Source organism: Drosophila subpulchrella, chromosome 3R, assembly GCF_014743375.2.
Source record: "Drosophila subpulchrella strain 33 F10 #4 breed RU33 chromosome 3R, RU_Dsub_v1.1 Primary Assembly, whole genome shotgun sequence".
Taxonomy (NCBI): Eukaryota; Metazoa; Arthropoda; class Insecta; order Diptera; family Drosophilidae; genus Drosophila; species Drosophila subpulchrella.
The window spans coordinates 14616160-14630351 of NC_050609.1; the positions used below are offsets into that span (position 1 = coordinate 14616160).

Consider the following 14192-nt stretch of genomic DNA (forward strand, 5'->3'; position numbering starts at 1 on the left):
ATCAGAGATTTTCCTGCACCTTATCAGTGCACTTTGCGTTGAAACAAAAGTGAAATGATAAGCAAGGGCAAATGCAAAATGCAGAAGGCAGCAGAAAAGTGGAAAAGGCTGACACAAGTTAAGAGCCCCGCAGAAAAGCCAGCTTAAAATGTTACCGAAACTGTCAGTTTTCCTGGGGAAAGACAGTGAAAAAGGGGGTGCAACCATTAGACAGCCTGAAATGTTTATCGCAGTTAATTAAACTTTCAGCTAAAGAACTGTCAAGGTGAAAATTCTGAGGCGGATGCTACCAATTTCCCATGCAAAAAGCACTGACAATCCTAAGTTGGAATTCCCCACATATTCAAATGTGTCACTCTTTATGTCTATATGTACATTTCATTCATTAAATTGAATTAAAATCAACTAAGGAAATTCCAATTTCTAAAATGGGACACTTATCGTTTGCATGATAAAAAGGTTGTAAATTATCAGAGTCATAAGCTAAACTGTCGTTCTGATAAGACTGGTTATTTCTAGGGTTTCAAATGTAAATATAAGATAGACCAAAGTCCAAAAAAGAGTTAAACTTAGATGGGAGTTGTGGATAATAAATGTGATTAATAATAGTCTAAAATAAAAACCTTTATTTCTTGAAAAGTATCTCTTGAAATGTGTACCTCAAAGTGAGAATCTGTGAACCCTTGGGTAAAAAGTAATTCAGGCGTTATTCACTCGAGTCATGGCCATGAATAATATCAGTTAATTATGCTTATACAAGGGTTCATATGTGAATCAGCCAGCAAATGTGTGTGTATGTAGGGGAATTTTCATAAATAAATTTGCACTTAACAAATGAGCAACATAAGCAAAATGTTGCTAAGCGCAGCAACAGGCGGTGGCAAAATTGCAGTTTGGATGGGGGGGGTTAAAAGAGGGGAAATGGGGGAGTGGGATACAACAAGGAAGTTCGTAAAACAAAGCCAAGCTCAATAAAAAAAAAACAGAGCAATGGCAGCCAGCAGACAAGAGCAAACATACATACAATATAACAGCCAGCAGAACGGCGGAATTAAATTTTAATTTTAATCGCCAAAAAAGAATAAACAGATGGAACAGAAGAAAGAAAGAAAGAGACGGACAGGCGGAGAAACATAAGGAAGCGACTTATTCACACAAACCATACACCATACACTCACTATACACCATCGACCATACGCCCATGAACATAATGGGGATCGGCGTGCAGACAAATAAATTTCCAAGCAGAAGGCAAACGGCCGCTGTGCAGCCACTGAAAACTGAAAACAGAAAATGCAAGCGCACAGCTGCGGCCAAGATAATAGGCCGCAAATTAAGCTGACAAGAAACAGTCATTAAATCAAACACTCTTTAAATCAGAAAAAAAATTATAACTGTTGTTCAACACAAAACCTTTGCATTTAGTTTAAAAAATTAAAAAAACTTTTTTCGGATATAAAAAAATTTAACAATTCCAGGAATCTCTTGTTCGGGATCAAAATTAATAATGGAAATACTAGTAACAAGAAGCAGTGATTAAATCGAACACTCTTTAAATCAGAAAAAAAATTTTGCTGTTGTCCAACACAAAGCCTTTGAATTTAGTTTAAAAAAAAATTATAAAAAACTTGTTTCGGATAAAAAAAATTTAATAATTCCAAGAATCTCTTGGTGTGGATCAAAACTAGTAATGGAAATACTAGTAACAAGAAGCAGTGATTAAATCAAACACTTTCTAAATCACAGAAACAATTATTGCTGTTGTTCAACACATAGCCTTTGCAATTAGTTTAAAAAATTATAAAAAAGTGGATTTCGGATAAAAAAAATGTTTTAACTCAGAGAAACTCTTGTTCGGGAGTAACAATAAAAAACTCAAGTCGCATTTAGCAAATAAATCACCCATATTTAAAAAAAATTACAAAAAAAAATATTCTTGATATATTTTAATAACGATAATCCAACAGTGTTTAAGCCAAAATCAGTAATTTAAAATATCTTAAGTTAGCCGATAGATACAGTACAATAAGTTCGACAACTTTTTAAATTACAAAGAAAACAAAAGAATTTTATCTGATTGAAAAAGTGAGTAATCAACGGACTCAACCTTGAACACTGAATTCCTGGCCGCGCCTGTACACGCATCGTGGAATTTAATAAACACCGAACCGAACAAAACAGAACAGACACGGCCATATGCATGAAGGCTGTGGATTTGTACATAAATCCCTGCGAGACGATCGCCAGAACCACAACAACAACAACAAAAGCAACAAATGATCTACAATAACAACAGCTATGGGACCCAAACAACCACAGAACAACAAAAATAATAACAACAACAACGTGGGGAACAGGTCGCGGACTCAGGTAAACGGCAGGAAGTGTGCGAGTGCGAGCGAGATGGCGTCGATAAGGCAGCAGGCCCACTGACGCTGATAAATTTATCGATAAAAGTGGCAAGCAGGTAGTGTAGTTTGGAAAAAGGCCTGAAAATTCTGGAAAAGTGGCGAGGGAAAATGATGCTGAGGTGGGGGGGCGCGACAACGAAAACAACAAACCGAAAATCCAGAAAAACCGAAAATCAACAACAAAACCCTAACAACTGTAAAAAATGCAACAAGAAGAACCTGCTTGGAAAGCAGCCAGCAACAAGAACAACAACGAATGAGGGAGAAGGCAACAAGAACACGAAAAACAACGCGACAAAGTAATGGAAAACTAGAAGGGAAGTTAACTAGGTTCAGCAAGTCGAAATTTATATACCCTTTAAGTGATAACCAAACATGCATTCGTCAATAAAAAATTTCATATTCAGTTGTCGGAATTTTGAAAAATATTGAGTTAAATATATGTAATATCTCCAGACATATGTAAGAATATCTTTAATACTGCCTTACACACATCTATCTTAAATTGTGGTAACCTTTGTTAGGGTATTAAAATTGTTAGAGGCAAAGTCTAAAATTAAACAAGCCAGAGCGAGATGCACTAAAGAAGCGAGAGAGAGAGAGAGAGAGAGCGGAGAGCTGACAAGAGAATGCAACGTATGCAGTTATTTATGTAGGCGCAGGCCTTGCTTTTGTTGTTGCTATTTTGGAGGCCCGCAGATGAAAAGTCTGAAAATCGTGTAGAAAATCAAATTGCAAAGGCAAACTCCACTTGGACATTATGTTGCTGTTGTTGTTATTATCGTCGTTTTGTTGTTGTTGCTGCTGCCGCTGGTGCTGCTGCAGTCGTGACGTCAGGGCGCATGCGTTAAACGGAATGCCGCTTTTCTATTTTTCTGTCATCTCAATGATGTTATGGCGCTGTATCCTTTCAACCTCAAAACAAAGGGTATTCCCATTTCGTCGCCGTGTTGGTAACACTACTTTTGTTTTTGGAGAGAGCTTTCCACTGAAGTTTTCATTTCCCCAAACACTTTGAACTCGTGGGCAATTGAAAACTATCGGTAACTAGTCATCTGTTAAACCAACTGGAAAAAGGGTATCTCAGAAATAGAACTAGATGGGGGTACAGATCTGTATACCCTTCGCAGGGAGGGTACTATCAAACTGACGTTGGAAACGCACCCTGCTTATAAAACATTAAAAAAGCAACTTTGATAATCACATTTCACTTGCAAGATGGTATATTAAACATATCAATATATGTTTTGTTTGTTTCTTTGTTCAAAAGAAAAAAACACACACTTCAACAAAATCCATTCTGAAACCACAAAAAATGATAAACCAAATCAAAACTTGTTTTAAACAAATTTGTAACAACAAAACCAAGATTATATTAACAAAAGTAATTAAATTTGATTAGACCAGCTAAACCCAAGAGTAGCTGATAAAAATATCTGCCTCAAAAACACTAGAGCACTAATTAAAGTACTTTACTGATTCAGAAAATTAAATGATTTGATCTTCGTTTGCAATTAATCAATTTTTAGTACTAAATGTTTTGATCTACACCTGAAAAAGAACAATACCTATACTGAATAAAAACCAAAACGTTTCTAAAGTAGTGAAAATTCGACTGTAATAGGCATATAGAAAATTTTATGCAAGGGTAGCAAAGGTCCGGTTTTGAAATAAAACCTTAATAGCCTTCTGGTAGCCTTTGGATTTGAACAATTGGTATTTGTTTGGGGAAAACGCACACCAAATTTATGCGGCGCTGCGTTCTGGAGTTTTGAGTTCTCAGTTCTGGAACATGAGGATTTCGGTGGTGCGGTGGTGGTGTTGGTGCAGCCAGAAGGGGGTGTTTTTCCCAGCTGGGGGTTGGTTGTTGTTGGAGCCGCCGTTCAAAGGGGAAATCAGGGAGTCGGGGGCAGGAAGGCAAAGCAGTGACAAAATGCGCACAGAAATAGAAACAGCAATCTTGCATTGCGACGTAGTAGCGATTAACAAAACCGAAAAATGAAAACACACAAGGAAAACAATTATAAATTGCGTTATAATTTGTGATATGGAAGCGGTGAGAATGTTTATCAGTCGTTTGGGGTTCAATAGACCCGAAAGGCGAGGCATATGCAACGCAAATCCCAATTCTAAGTACAAAGTACAGGGGAATTTCGAAATAGTGAAAAAATTAGAAACCTAGCTAATCCAAAAAATTTATTTTTAGATATAGATTCTACCCAAAAATGATTCAACACTTACAGTAAACCCAATCTATTCAGATAAAGCTTTATTTTTTTAGATACTCTTTATGGGGCGTGAACTGTAGAACAATAAACACAGACAAACGACATTGCCAGATATCGGGGAATACATACATCCATACATAGGTCTCACTGATAGTACCGATCTGAAATGCATTCACGATTACTAGATGATAACTTACCGTTTCACCATTTTGTTGGTTACCCCCGAGTTGTTTTCCTGCTGAGTGCCAATATCAACGGATCTGTTATAATCCAGTTTTGATGTAAAGATTTTAATGCGACGGAAATTAATTTTGCCGATCTTTTTGTAAAACCTTTAAATAATCGATACGTATATTATGGATTAATTTGGATTGCTTTGCAACGCGACTTTTACTTCCTAGAAGGCAAGAAGTAGTATTTTAAAGACGATGGCGGCGCAGCAGGAGTCCAATTGGGAAAACAAGAAGAATTCGGGGGGGTAGATAATTTTATTTATATTTCTGCTTGTTTTTTTCTGCTGCTGCTTCTGCTGCGACGCCAACGCAAGGTTTTATTTTAATTTTGTGGGCTGCACGAAAAATCACTTTATTGATCCGCTTTCGCCGTAATTTTATTCACGTTTCTGCTGCAGTGGAAAACGGCGGAGATTAGCACGCAATATGAATGCACTTTAGATCTTTCCCTTTCCCACTTTTCGAACGCCCCCCCACCCGCTTTTCCGCTTTTCCACTTTCTTTGCGGCGCTTAGTCACTTCGCACACTCACACACACTCTAGAAAATCACACTCCGATTTGCATTTTTACCTCTCGAATGCGATTTACTCAGCAATCTGCTTCGGTTATTATTTGTATTGCTTTCGCACTGGCTCATCCGCACACAGAATCTTAGGGATTTTCCTGTGTTATTTTCCGATACACATAAACAAAGCTCGCGGCGTTTGGCTTTTCCGCATCTCGCGCGCGTTTTCGGTTTAAATTCGCTTCGATTTCGATCGCCTGGCGCCGTTGGAGTCGCAACTCTTTCAAATCGAAGGCAGTGCCTGCCTTTCCTTTTGTTTTGTTGTTAAAATTGTCAGCGATGAAACGGCGTAGACAACAACAAATAACGATGCGTGATGCGGGCGGTGGTTTTCGGTTCGGTTTCGGTTTTGAAAGTGTGACTGCAGGTCGAAAGACAGAAGAGCCCGAAACGAGGTGGAAACTCGGGGGTGGTGGGGTGCTTTTCTCGGCGCAGAGAAAACGACACGTCGTCTAGGTAACAGCGTGGCAGTTTTTCCTAACCGTTGATGGTAACATTGGCTCTGTTAACTAACAGAGGAGTCCCCGGCTGTAAACGTAAGTAAACGTAGTGTCAGAGGGAGACAACACCAACGTAAGTGTCAGTAAAAGAAAGGAACAGAATTAGTGAGAGACCGTAATTGAGTTGGTCGGAAATCCACGACGATCACACCAAGTATTTTAACAGAAAGTCAAGTTCTTGGTTAAATTAACATTGGTTCTGTTAACTTAACGCCTACCCCGATAATTTGGCCTAAGAATATTAAAATCACATATAAATCTATGGTTTAAAGCTCCGCTTGAAGTTAGTAGAGACTTGAACCATTTAGGGTGACTAACATAGCTCTGTAAAGATACCAGATAATACAACATATAAGCTAAATAATTTTTGAAAAATTCATTTTGCATTTACAATTATTTTTGTTTGAAGAAACTTTTTGCAAAAATAAAATAAAAGTTTACAAGACGAGAAAACAAGTTTTAAAAAGTTGAATTTCACACAAATTCGTCCTTTTCAATAAGTACTGAATGGGTTAAGAAAAGAATTGTATCTTTCAATTTTTTTTTTTTAGTATAACATTTTCACATATTTAACGTTGATCAGCCAACCCAATGGCTTTAAAACGTTGTATCATTCAAACGGCATTTAAATTACCTTTCCATTGATGACAAAGTTTACAAGAAGTAAGTTCAAATTATAAGTATATTTAACTTTTGCGTGTGTAAGTGTAAATGACAATCAAAACTTAAATGTGTTGTAAAATTTACATTTGCCCTTAAATAGCTTGTTTTTCCATGTACTTTTTTTTATAAATCTACAACATATCTACGAATGTAAAATATATTATAAACACATTTTATGTCAATGTGCTCAATAAAAACTACGACTAATTAGAGCATTCAACAATGTTCTGCAAAATACGAACATCCAAACCTTTCCTAAAACAATGGAATTTTATGCAGGTGCACACCTCACCATGACTATGACTTCTATAATCAAAGTAGTTTTTCACAGAATAAATAACAAAAATCCTCGACTTGTTGAACTATGAATTAACAGTATATTTTTTGCAATGCCTACTGCATCACACGGTCGGTTTTTTGGTGGCCAACCCAGCTTATCGGCTATTGATCTTACAGCTATTTGTAATGATTATAATGGTGTATACGGGTATATGGGGCTCAGATCGGATCGGTGGTGCTCAGAACTCGCCGCTCTTGCCGTCGCAGGCCACGATCTTGACCTTGTCCACCTTGACGAACTCGTGGACCTCGCGGAACTCCACATCGTTGAGCATGAGGGTCCAGACATTATCGCAGAAGCGGTAGGTGTTCAGTTTTCCAGCCTTGAAGGTTACGCGGGCCTTGACCCGCTGGTTGAGGGCATTGTTGATGCTCTTGTCGAACTGCAGCAGCACCTTGAAAGCCAATCCGGGTGTGATCTGGCCGTACTGCAATATGGTATCGGGGAAAATTACAATATGTTCTGTTTGGACAGCCATATTGCGGGCGCATAGCTCACCTGAATCAGCTCATCGAGGCTCTCCTGCAGGGTATTGCCAAGTGTGGTGTTGCGGTAAAGTTGATAGGACATGGCTGCTCTTTTTTCCTGCCTATTTTCGTTTTTTCCGTGAATTTTTCGATCAAGTTGAGTATAAAATTTTAATGCGAAGCAGCTTAGTGTTGGTAAGGGCGTGACGGGCTGGTAGTTTGCAACACTGCTTTTGGAGTTGCCGGATCTAGTGACAGCTGGTCACCCTAACAGCTGCTCAAAATTTGTAAATCGAATTTTGGATTTATTTTTAAAGATACATTTAAATTTAAATGTAATTTCTATTTAGCAAGTCAAATATTCATTTGAATAAAATAGTAAAATGGTAACGTATGTGTAGAGCTCAGTAAGAAAATATACCACCAGAGGGCGCCACTTCTCAAGCAATATATTTAAACATTTGAATTGTGAATAAAGCGTTATTAGACAAATAAACAAAATTAATTATTTGATAATTATTTAACTAGAAGAATTCCTTCATTTTTTTAGTCGGATTCGTCATATAGAGGCTGCATTTTGATAGAGCCTGTGCGTTTTCCCAAACCTTTCTCAGTCGACTGACCACTTTTGGCCTCTGCGATTTCCATATCTTCTTGCTTGATGGCCACCAAAGCTCGGGCTTTTTCCTTGGCAGTGGCAGCCAGTTCCCGGTACTTGAGCAGCCTACCCTCGAAGATCTCCATGGACTTCTTCACCGACATCTTGGCCAATCCATCTTCTGGAAAACAGCGCAATGCATTACGGAACATCTTACGCACAGAGCTCGCGAAGCTCTCGAGGCTCTCAAAATCATCATTGTCCAGACGATTCTGGAGTACCTTCCAATCCAGTTTCTCCTCCGTATCGTGCTTGTAGTCGGGATTAAGAGAGTATTTCTTCCAGTAATCGGCATTGTTAAACGCCCATGTAAATTGTTTACGCTTTCGTTTCACCATCGACTTCAATAGATGGTCGCAATGGCTCTTTTCAATCAATCGGTCCACAGATTTATAGCAAATAATGACTGGTGGTTTTGGTTTTGGTGGCAATGTCTGACGTTGGACCGGCGGTGGAGATGGTCCTTTCATAATTGGTTCCAGTCGAGCCGTAGTCAGGGGTGGTGGCAGCACAATTGGTCGGAGGACAGGTTGAGGACTATCCCGTACATCTGCCGGCCTTTTGAAATGACTTCCCATCGGTGTTTCATAGAAATTTTTAAATGTTGGTGGAAACGTAAGCCTGGCAGACAAAGGATTATCCAAGTTATCGGGCATAAACTTTGGGATCAGATTGGTTGCCAAGTAAGATGGTATAGGTACTTCAGGGTGGGTTACGCCAGGCTTGGGGTTAGGGCAGTTTCTGTTCCTATTAGAGTGTGGAGGAAAATGACTTGGACCTCGAGGGGCAAACACTGACGGAGCTGGAACAGAGTCAAACGTGTCGGCAGCCTTTCTCTTGCGCTTCTCCATCTTGGGCGGCAGTTCAAACTCATTGCTCTGGTCAATCATGGCCAATCGAGTGTAGAACTGGTTCTTCAGCTGCTTGCCCGCCTGATAAACATCGGAATTCTCCGAATTAAAAAACAAACAGTTGTCGAAGATCAGCTTTAAATCCTGCAGAGCTTCGTCCGCCTGCCAGTAGTAGTTGTTGTTCAATCGCTTCTTAATCGTATTTAAGTCCATCGGGTGTTTTATCGTCTTATGATAATCCGGAACATTGAGGGCCAAGGTATCCACGGGATCGCGAAAGTAAACCGAAAGCCGATTTCGACAGAGCCAGTTCACCAAGGACTTGAGATCTTCCATTACATTGGTCTTGCGGCCTGGACGATTCGGCGGCGGATTGACCGGCGGTTGGACGATCCCATTCACCGGTTGGATTTCCGGCTCATAGCGTGGCGGAGGACGCGGCTTCTGCAACCACGATGGATCCATAATTGCTTTGTTAGCTGAGCTAAGCAGATCTGAATATCTGTTTACAGTAGAGCAAATATTAGTAGCCTATTTAGCACTTTAAGCCAAAAAAAAAAAAATACAAAATTCAGAACTCTCACTTTTTGTACAATTGCTTTTTCTCCGCACCTTTCAGCTCGGAGTCCCGGAACAACTGAGCCCGTTTGTTCTTATTTGGAAGTTTTACAACTTGACGTAAGATTCTATGGTTGCACCGTTGCAAATTTAAATAAAATATTTTATAGGGTAGTCACAGCCACCATCTTATCAAAAATAAACCTTTTTTTCCTATTTTTAAAATGTTCTAATGATAAGATGAGCCGATAATACATCGAATAAAATCACTGACTTATGAGATCTCAGTCTTAACAAAATCTTCTCGTTATGCAGTTGCACTCGGGAAAATATAAAATGTGTAGATTTATTTTTATACTGCTTTTCGTATGTAACTTAAGCTTTATTGAAATATATGCTTATACAAGAGAGGGTAATTTTTATTAATAAGATGACAATGAGATATAATATAATATGATACAGAATATAATAATATGTGATATTATATTTATTTTAGGTACAGTTTATCCTGAAGCAGTGGGTGGTACTCCAGCCCCTCCACAAAAGTTTCGTATGGCAGCTCGACTTGGTCATCACTGCTCTATTAGGAACCAAACGCAGTGGTTCTGCGGAGGAACGTTGATTAGTAACCAGGTGGTTTTAACTGCCGCTCACTGCTTTTATTCTGATGTGTAAGTACTTTTCTACTAAGAGCTTTGACATTATGAATAATTAAATATTTTTAGAGGAACAGTGAACACTGTGCGACTTGGAGAACTAGTTTTCGACACCAACGAGGACGATGCTGAACCAGAGGACTTTGACGTTCTCGAAACTAAGGCCCATCCAAACTTCCGGTACCCAGTTTTCTACAATGATATTGGGGTTGTTCGTTTGCGAAGAAGAGTTACTTTCAGCCGTTACAAGCTGCCCGCCTGTCTGCCTCTGAATGACGGAGAGCAGATAGATTTCTTCACTGCCATCGGATGGGGCCAGAAGAATTTTGACATGTTTGAGCAGTCCAAGGAACTGATAGAAGTCGAACTGCGAAACTATAAACAGTCCTGTGGAGAGACAAGAAATACGATCGAGGAATTGCCCCTCGGTTACAAGGCAGAGTCACAGTTGTGCATTGGATCCCCGGGACACATGGACACTTGTAATGGAGACTCGGGAGGTCCGCTGCTGATTGCCTTTCGTGGAAATGGATGCCAATACCAAGTCATGGGTGTCACGTCGGTGGGAATCGCATGTGGTACTCCGAACTTTCCCAGTTTTTACACGAGGGTGCACTTTTTCCAGGCTTGGATTAGAAGGGAATTGGCAAGACATAAGAATATATAAAATAAGTTATACTTAAAAAAAAAATAGTTTCCTTTTTTTAATAAAATTTCATTTAAAACCAACTATTTATTTATAAATATTTATTCCCTAATTCGAACCCAGATCGAGTATATTTTATGAGCCCCATTTCATACCGGTTATTTAAGACAAATTTGTATTCTCTGATGATTTCAATCAATTTATTTAGGCTCAAACCTGATTTCTATACTTAGGAAGTGTAAATTCCCTCTTATCAGCAAGTCTTAGAAATGCGATTAGTAGTGGATCCCTTACACATTGGGTTTCCCAATCAAAGTAGGTGCATTTTTTCAGGCTACAGATAAAGAAACCAGTACCAATATAAGATCTCTGACTGAAATTATTACCCATATTTCAGTCTGTGTGCAATCTTCCACCTAGGCAGTTGCATTTTTTAAGCATACAGAATGAGCAGATACATTGTTTCACTGATTTTCCTATGTGGCTTTAGCTTTCTTATAATATCCGCCGATCAAGGTGAGTCTTCGTTCTTTTTTAAAAGCTTCAGTATATTAAAGAAATATTTGTTTACTTCTAAGATCTGGAGTTACCTTCCATCCTTGGCGGAATTCCCGCGGCTTTTAGAGAGTACACCCCGGCAGCTCGCCTTGGTCATCATAATTCCACTCTGAACCAAACCAAGTGGTTCTGTGGTGGCACAATAATTAGTGATCGCGTGATTCTGACGGCTGCCCACTGCTTTTATTCAGATGTGTAAGTTTCCAGAATTATATAAAAATGTGACTTAAAGTTCTAATTTAATAACTAACCGTTTATGAATCATAATTATATTTTGCAGAGGATCCGTAAACATTGTGCGCTTGGGAGACAGCGACAAGGACGACGCCCAGCCGGAGGACTTTGAAGTTCTCGAAACTAAGGCCCATCCAGACTTTCAGTACCCAGTTCTCTACAACGATATTGGGATTGTTCGTTTGCGCGGGGAAATAAGATACAACCGATACAAGTTGCCTGCTTGTCTGCCCTTAAGTAATGGAGACTTGATAGCCGCCTTCACCGCAATCGGATGGGGTCAAAAGAGATTCTCCGACTTCGAACAGTCCAAGGAACTGAGGGAGGTTGTTCTCAGAAACTATGGTGGCGTATGTGGGAGAACAACGGATCCTAACGAAGATGTTCCGCAAGGATACAAAGCAGATTCCCAGTTGTGTGTTGGATCTCCGGATCATAAGGACACTTGTAATGGCGACTCGGGAGGACCTTTGCTGATACCCTTTACGGGAAACGGGTGCACTTTTCAAATTATGGGAATCACTTCAGTAGGCATTGCATGCGATACTCCAAACATTCCCAGTTTGTACACGAGGGTTCATTTATTTCAAGATTGGATTAAAAATGAATTGAACAGCGTTGAGTCTTAGACAAAAAATTACAAATCAACAATTAAAACACAATAAACATTTTAGTTCTCTTGTTTTTTACTTTTTATTTGTTTTGTGTGGTTCCGCTAAGTGTGATTTCGTTTTTGTATTTGTTTTACAATTATAATTTTACAATAGTCTCAACTAAATAAATAATAACAATTTATAAATATAATTTCTCTTCATGCTTCATCAATTATTACTCAAGGTTTTTCTTTTGTGTTCGACATAAATAATTTGTTCTTCTAGAGTTTAAAAAACATTTTGGGCATATACGCAATAAATGAAAATCAGTAGCTGCTTTTGATTTGATGTTTTTTTTTTTTGCTTGAGAAAGCAAATGTAATTGTAGATCTGCCTTGTTGATGATTACTCGGGTTTTAACTTAGTGGCTAAGTATCAGCTTAGGCTACCTATATATAAAAATAATGGGTAAGTCTAAAAATTGCAACGAAAACAAAACCTATAAAAAAACCAAGGGTCTATATGCAATAAATAAATACTTAATACTAACATCTGTGTAGCTTGGGGTGTTTACTATATACAAAACAACGCAAAATTGCGCCGAGGCGCTGTGTACGAAGCAAAAACGATCGCTTATTGTTAGAACTCTTCTTTGTAACTTGGTTTTTCATTAACATCATCATCTTGCTGTATTATTGTCTATTTCGAAAGTGTGGCGCGCGACGCCCAGCGACGCAACTAAGCGGGGAGAGTCTGGTAAAGAATACAAATCAACAAACTCCAAAGCTGAGAGGCCTGACATCTAACACTAAACTCTATACTCATATAGTATATGGGATAGCTATATAACGTATGGCCTGGCGGCATCTCCTCCACCAATCCCGCACTACTTGTGCCCGATGACGAGCGTGTAGTTGGCTGTGCTTACTGTCGACGACAACGTCGACAGCGCTGGTCATTTGGCCAGCTTCAGGATCTCGGAACGGGCGAGAGTAGTGGTGGTTCCTGCTCCAGTCGATGCCACAGCAGCTCCAGCTCCAGCTGCTTGTATCGTTCCCATATTCCCGGTGCCTGTGGTGGCCACCGGTGGAGCCGGAGCAATGCGTATGGGCTTGGCTCGCTGCTGATTGAAGAGGCCACTCAATGTGGCCGCCGTGCTGGTGGTCAGCACCATGCTGGCCCCACTTGTGTTATTGGCCTGGCGCTTGCTCCGCGCGAGTCCATTTATTTTGTTGTTCGTTGAAGAGGGCGACTGCTGCTGGTGCTGGTGCTGCTGCTGCTGATATTGCTGTTGTCCGCCAATTATAGCTGGTCCTGCCGATGCCGAAGGAACAGCAGCTATGGCGGCGGATGATGAGGAGGATGTGGCTGCGGGTGTTGAGGAGGCTGAAATGTTATCCAACTCAGTCATTGCTTCTTGTATGGCCCGCTCGAGTTGCGAGTTCAGTTTGCGGCTCCTTTGTGGTCGCATGGTGGGTGTGTGTATGTGGTTGAATTTTTGGTTTTGGTTGGTTTCAGGTTGGGTTCGGGTTTGGTATTTTCATTTTCAAGTGGGGTAGTTGTTGTTGTTGTTGTTGTTGGTCATGATGATGTTGATGATGATTATGCATACACACACACAGAGTTATACACGTTGGGGTTGGCAGGGCAGGGTTTAATTTTTGGATTTGGTTCAGCGCATTTTAAAAAAAGAAACAAGAATATTAATTAGCAAATTAAAAGTCAAATGGTAAACAATTATTAAATTAATTAATAATGCATTTAAATGCCAATTTATTGCTAAATTGCACAGCTAATAATATCAAATGTCCAATTATCAAGATTTAGCTACATTTTAACGACTTCATAAAGGCTGCAAAAATAAACTACAAAATTATCTAAAAAATGGCTACAAATAAATATACAGAATATTTTTGTACAACAAAATAATTTACTAAAATGGCAAAACTAGCTTTTTTTTAAGGTTTCATAAACCGCAAACATAAGCTACAAACAAAAGAAAATTATTTTCTACTAATAATAGGACAATA

At 39.3% G+C, this 14192-nt stretch overlaps 6 protein-coding genes across 11 annotated transcripts in view; 2 read left to right on the plus strand and 4 right to left on the minus strand.

Moving 5' to 3' along the window:
* Window positions 1–4989, minus strand: part of LOC119560499 (protein pellino) — a 31923-nt gene extending 26934 nt beyond the window's left edge. The window contains exon 1 of the mRNA XM_037873973.1: window positions 4837–4989. Within this exon, the coding sequence (XP_037729901.1) occupies window positions 4837–4847 (11 nt within the window). The 5' untranslated portion in view covers window positions 4848–4989. The remainder of the gene's footprint in view (window positions 1–4836) is intronic.
* Window positions 4990–6954: 1965 nt separating this feature from the next.
* On the minus strand, window positions 6955–7617 carry LOC119563414 (transcription initiation factor IIA subunit 2). Its single transcript, XM_037876782.1, has 2 exons — window positions 7440–7617; window positions 6955–7368 (listed from the first exon to the last, which is right to left on the minus strand). Exons 1-2 carry the CDS (start codon window positions 7509–7511, stop codon window positions 7120–7122), a joined length of 321 nt encoding a protein of 106 aa, XP_037732710.1. The 5' UTR covers window positions 7512–7617; the 3' UTR covers window positions 6955–7119.
* Window positions 7618–7841: 224 nt separating this feature from the next.
* Window positions 7842–9568, minus strand: LOC119563413 (bromodomain-containing protein 3). The gene is made up of 2 exons (XM_037876781.1): window positions 9502–9568; window positions 7842–9419 (listed from the first exon to the last, which is right to left on the minus strand). Exon 2 carries the CDS (start codon window positions 9380–9382, stop codon window positions 7955–7957), a length of 1428 nt encoding a protein of 475 aa, XP_037732709.1. The 5' UTR covers window positions 9383–9419; window positions 9502–9568; the 3' UTR covers window positions 7842–7954.
* A 199-nt stretch (window positions 9569–9767) lies between these two features.
* Window positions 9768–10822, plus strand: LOC119555351 (serine protease snake-like). The gene is made up of 3 exons (XM_037866692.1): window positions 9768–9887; window positions 9972–10146; window positions 10201–10822. Exons 1-3 carry the CDS (start codon window positions 9785–9787, stop codon window positions 10796–10798), a joined length of 876 nt encoding a protein of 291 aa, XP_037722620.1. The 5' UTR covers window positions 9768–9784; the 3' UTR covers window positions 10799–10822.
* Window positions 10823–11151: 329 nt separating this feature from the next.
* On the plus strand, window positions 11152–12265 carry LOC119547091 (venom protease-like). The gene is made up of 3 exons (XM_037853795.1): window positions 11152–11293; window positions 11356–11530; window positions 11616–12265. The coding sequence occupies exons 1-3, from the start codon at window positions 11224–11226 to the stop codon at window positions 12196–12198; spliced, it is 828 nt and encodes a 275-aa protein (XP_037709723.1). The 5' UTR covers window positions 11152–11223; the 3' UTR covers window positions 12199–12265.
* A 247-nt stretch (window positions 12266–12512) lies between these two features.
* Window positions 12513–14192, minus strand: part of LOC119547057 (chromatin modification-related protein eaf-1) — a 31474-nt gene continuing 29794 nt past the window's right edge. For 4 of the 6 annotated variants that reach the window (XM_037853757.1, XM_037853766.1, XM_037853741.1 and 1 more), the window contains one exon: window positions 12513–13619. In XM_037853757.1, the coding sequence (XP_037709685.1) occupies window positions 13118–13619 (502 nt within the window). In that variant the 3' untranslated portion in view covers window positions 12513–13117. The remainder of the gene's footprint in view (window positions 13620–14192) is intronic. The other 2 variants (XM_037853775.1, XM_037853784.1) reach the window with 2 other exon arrangements.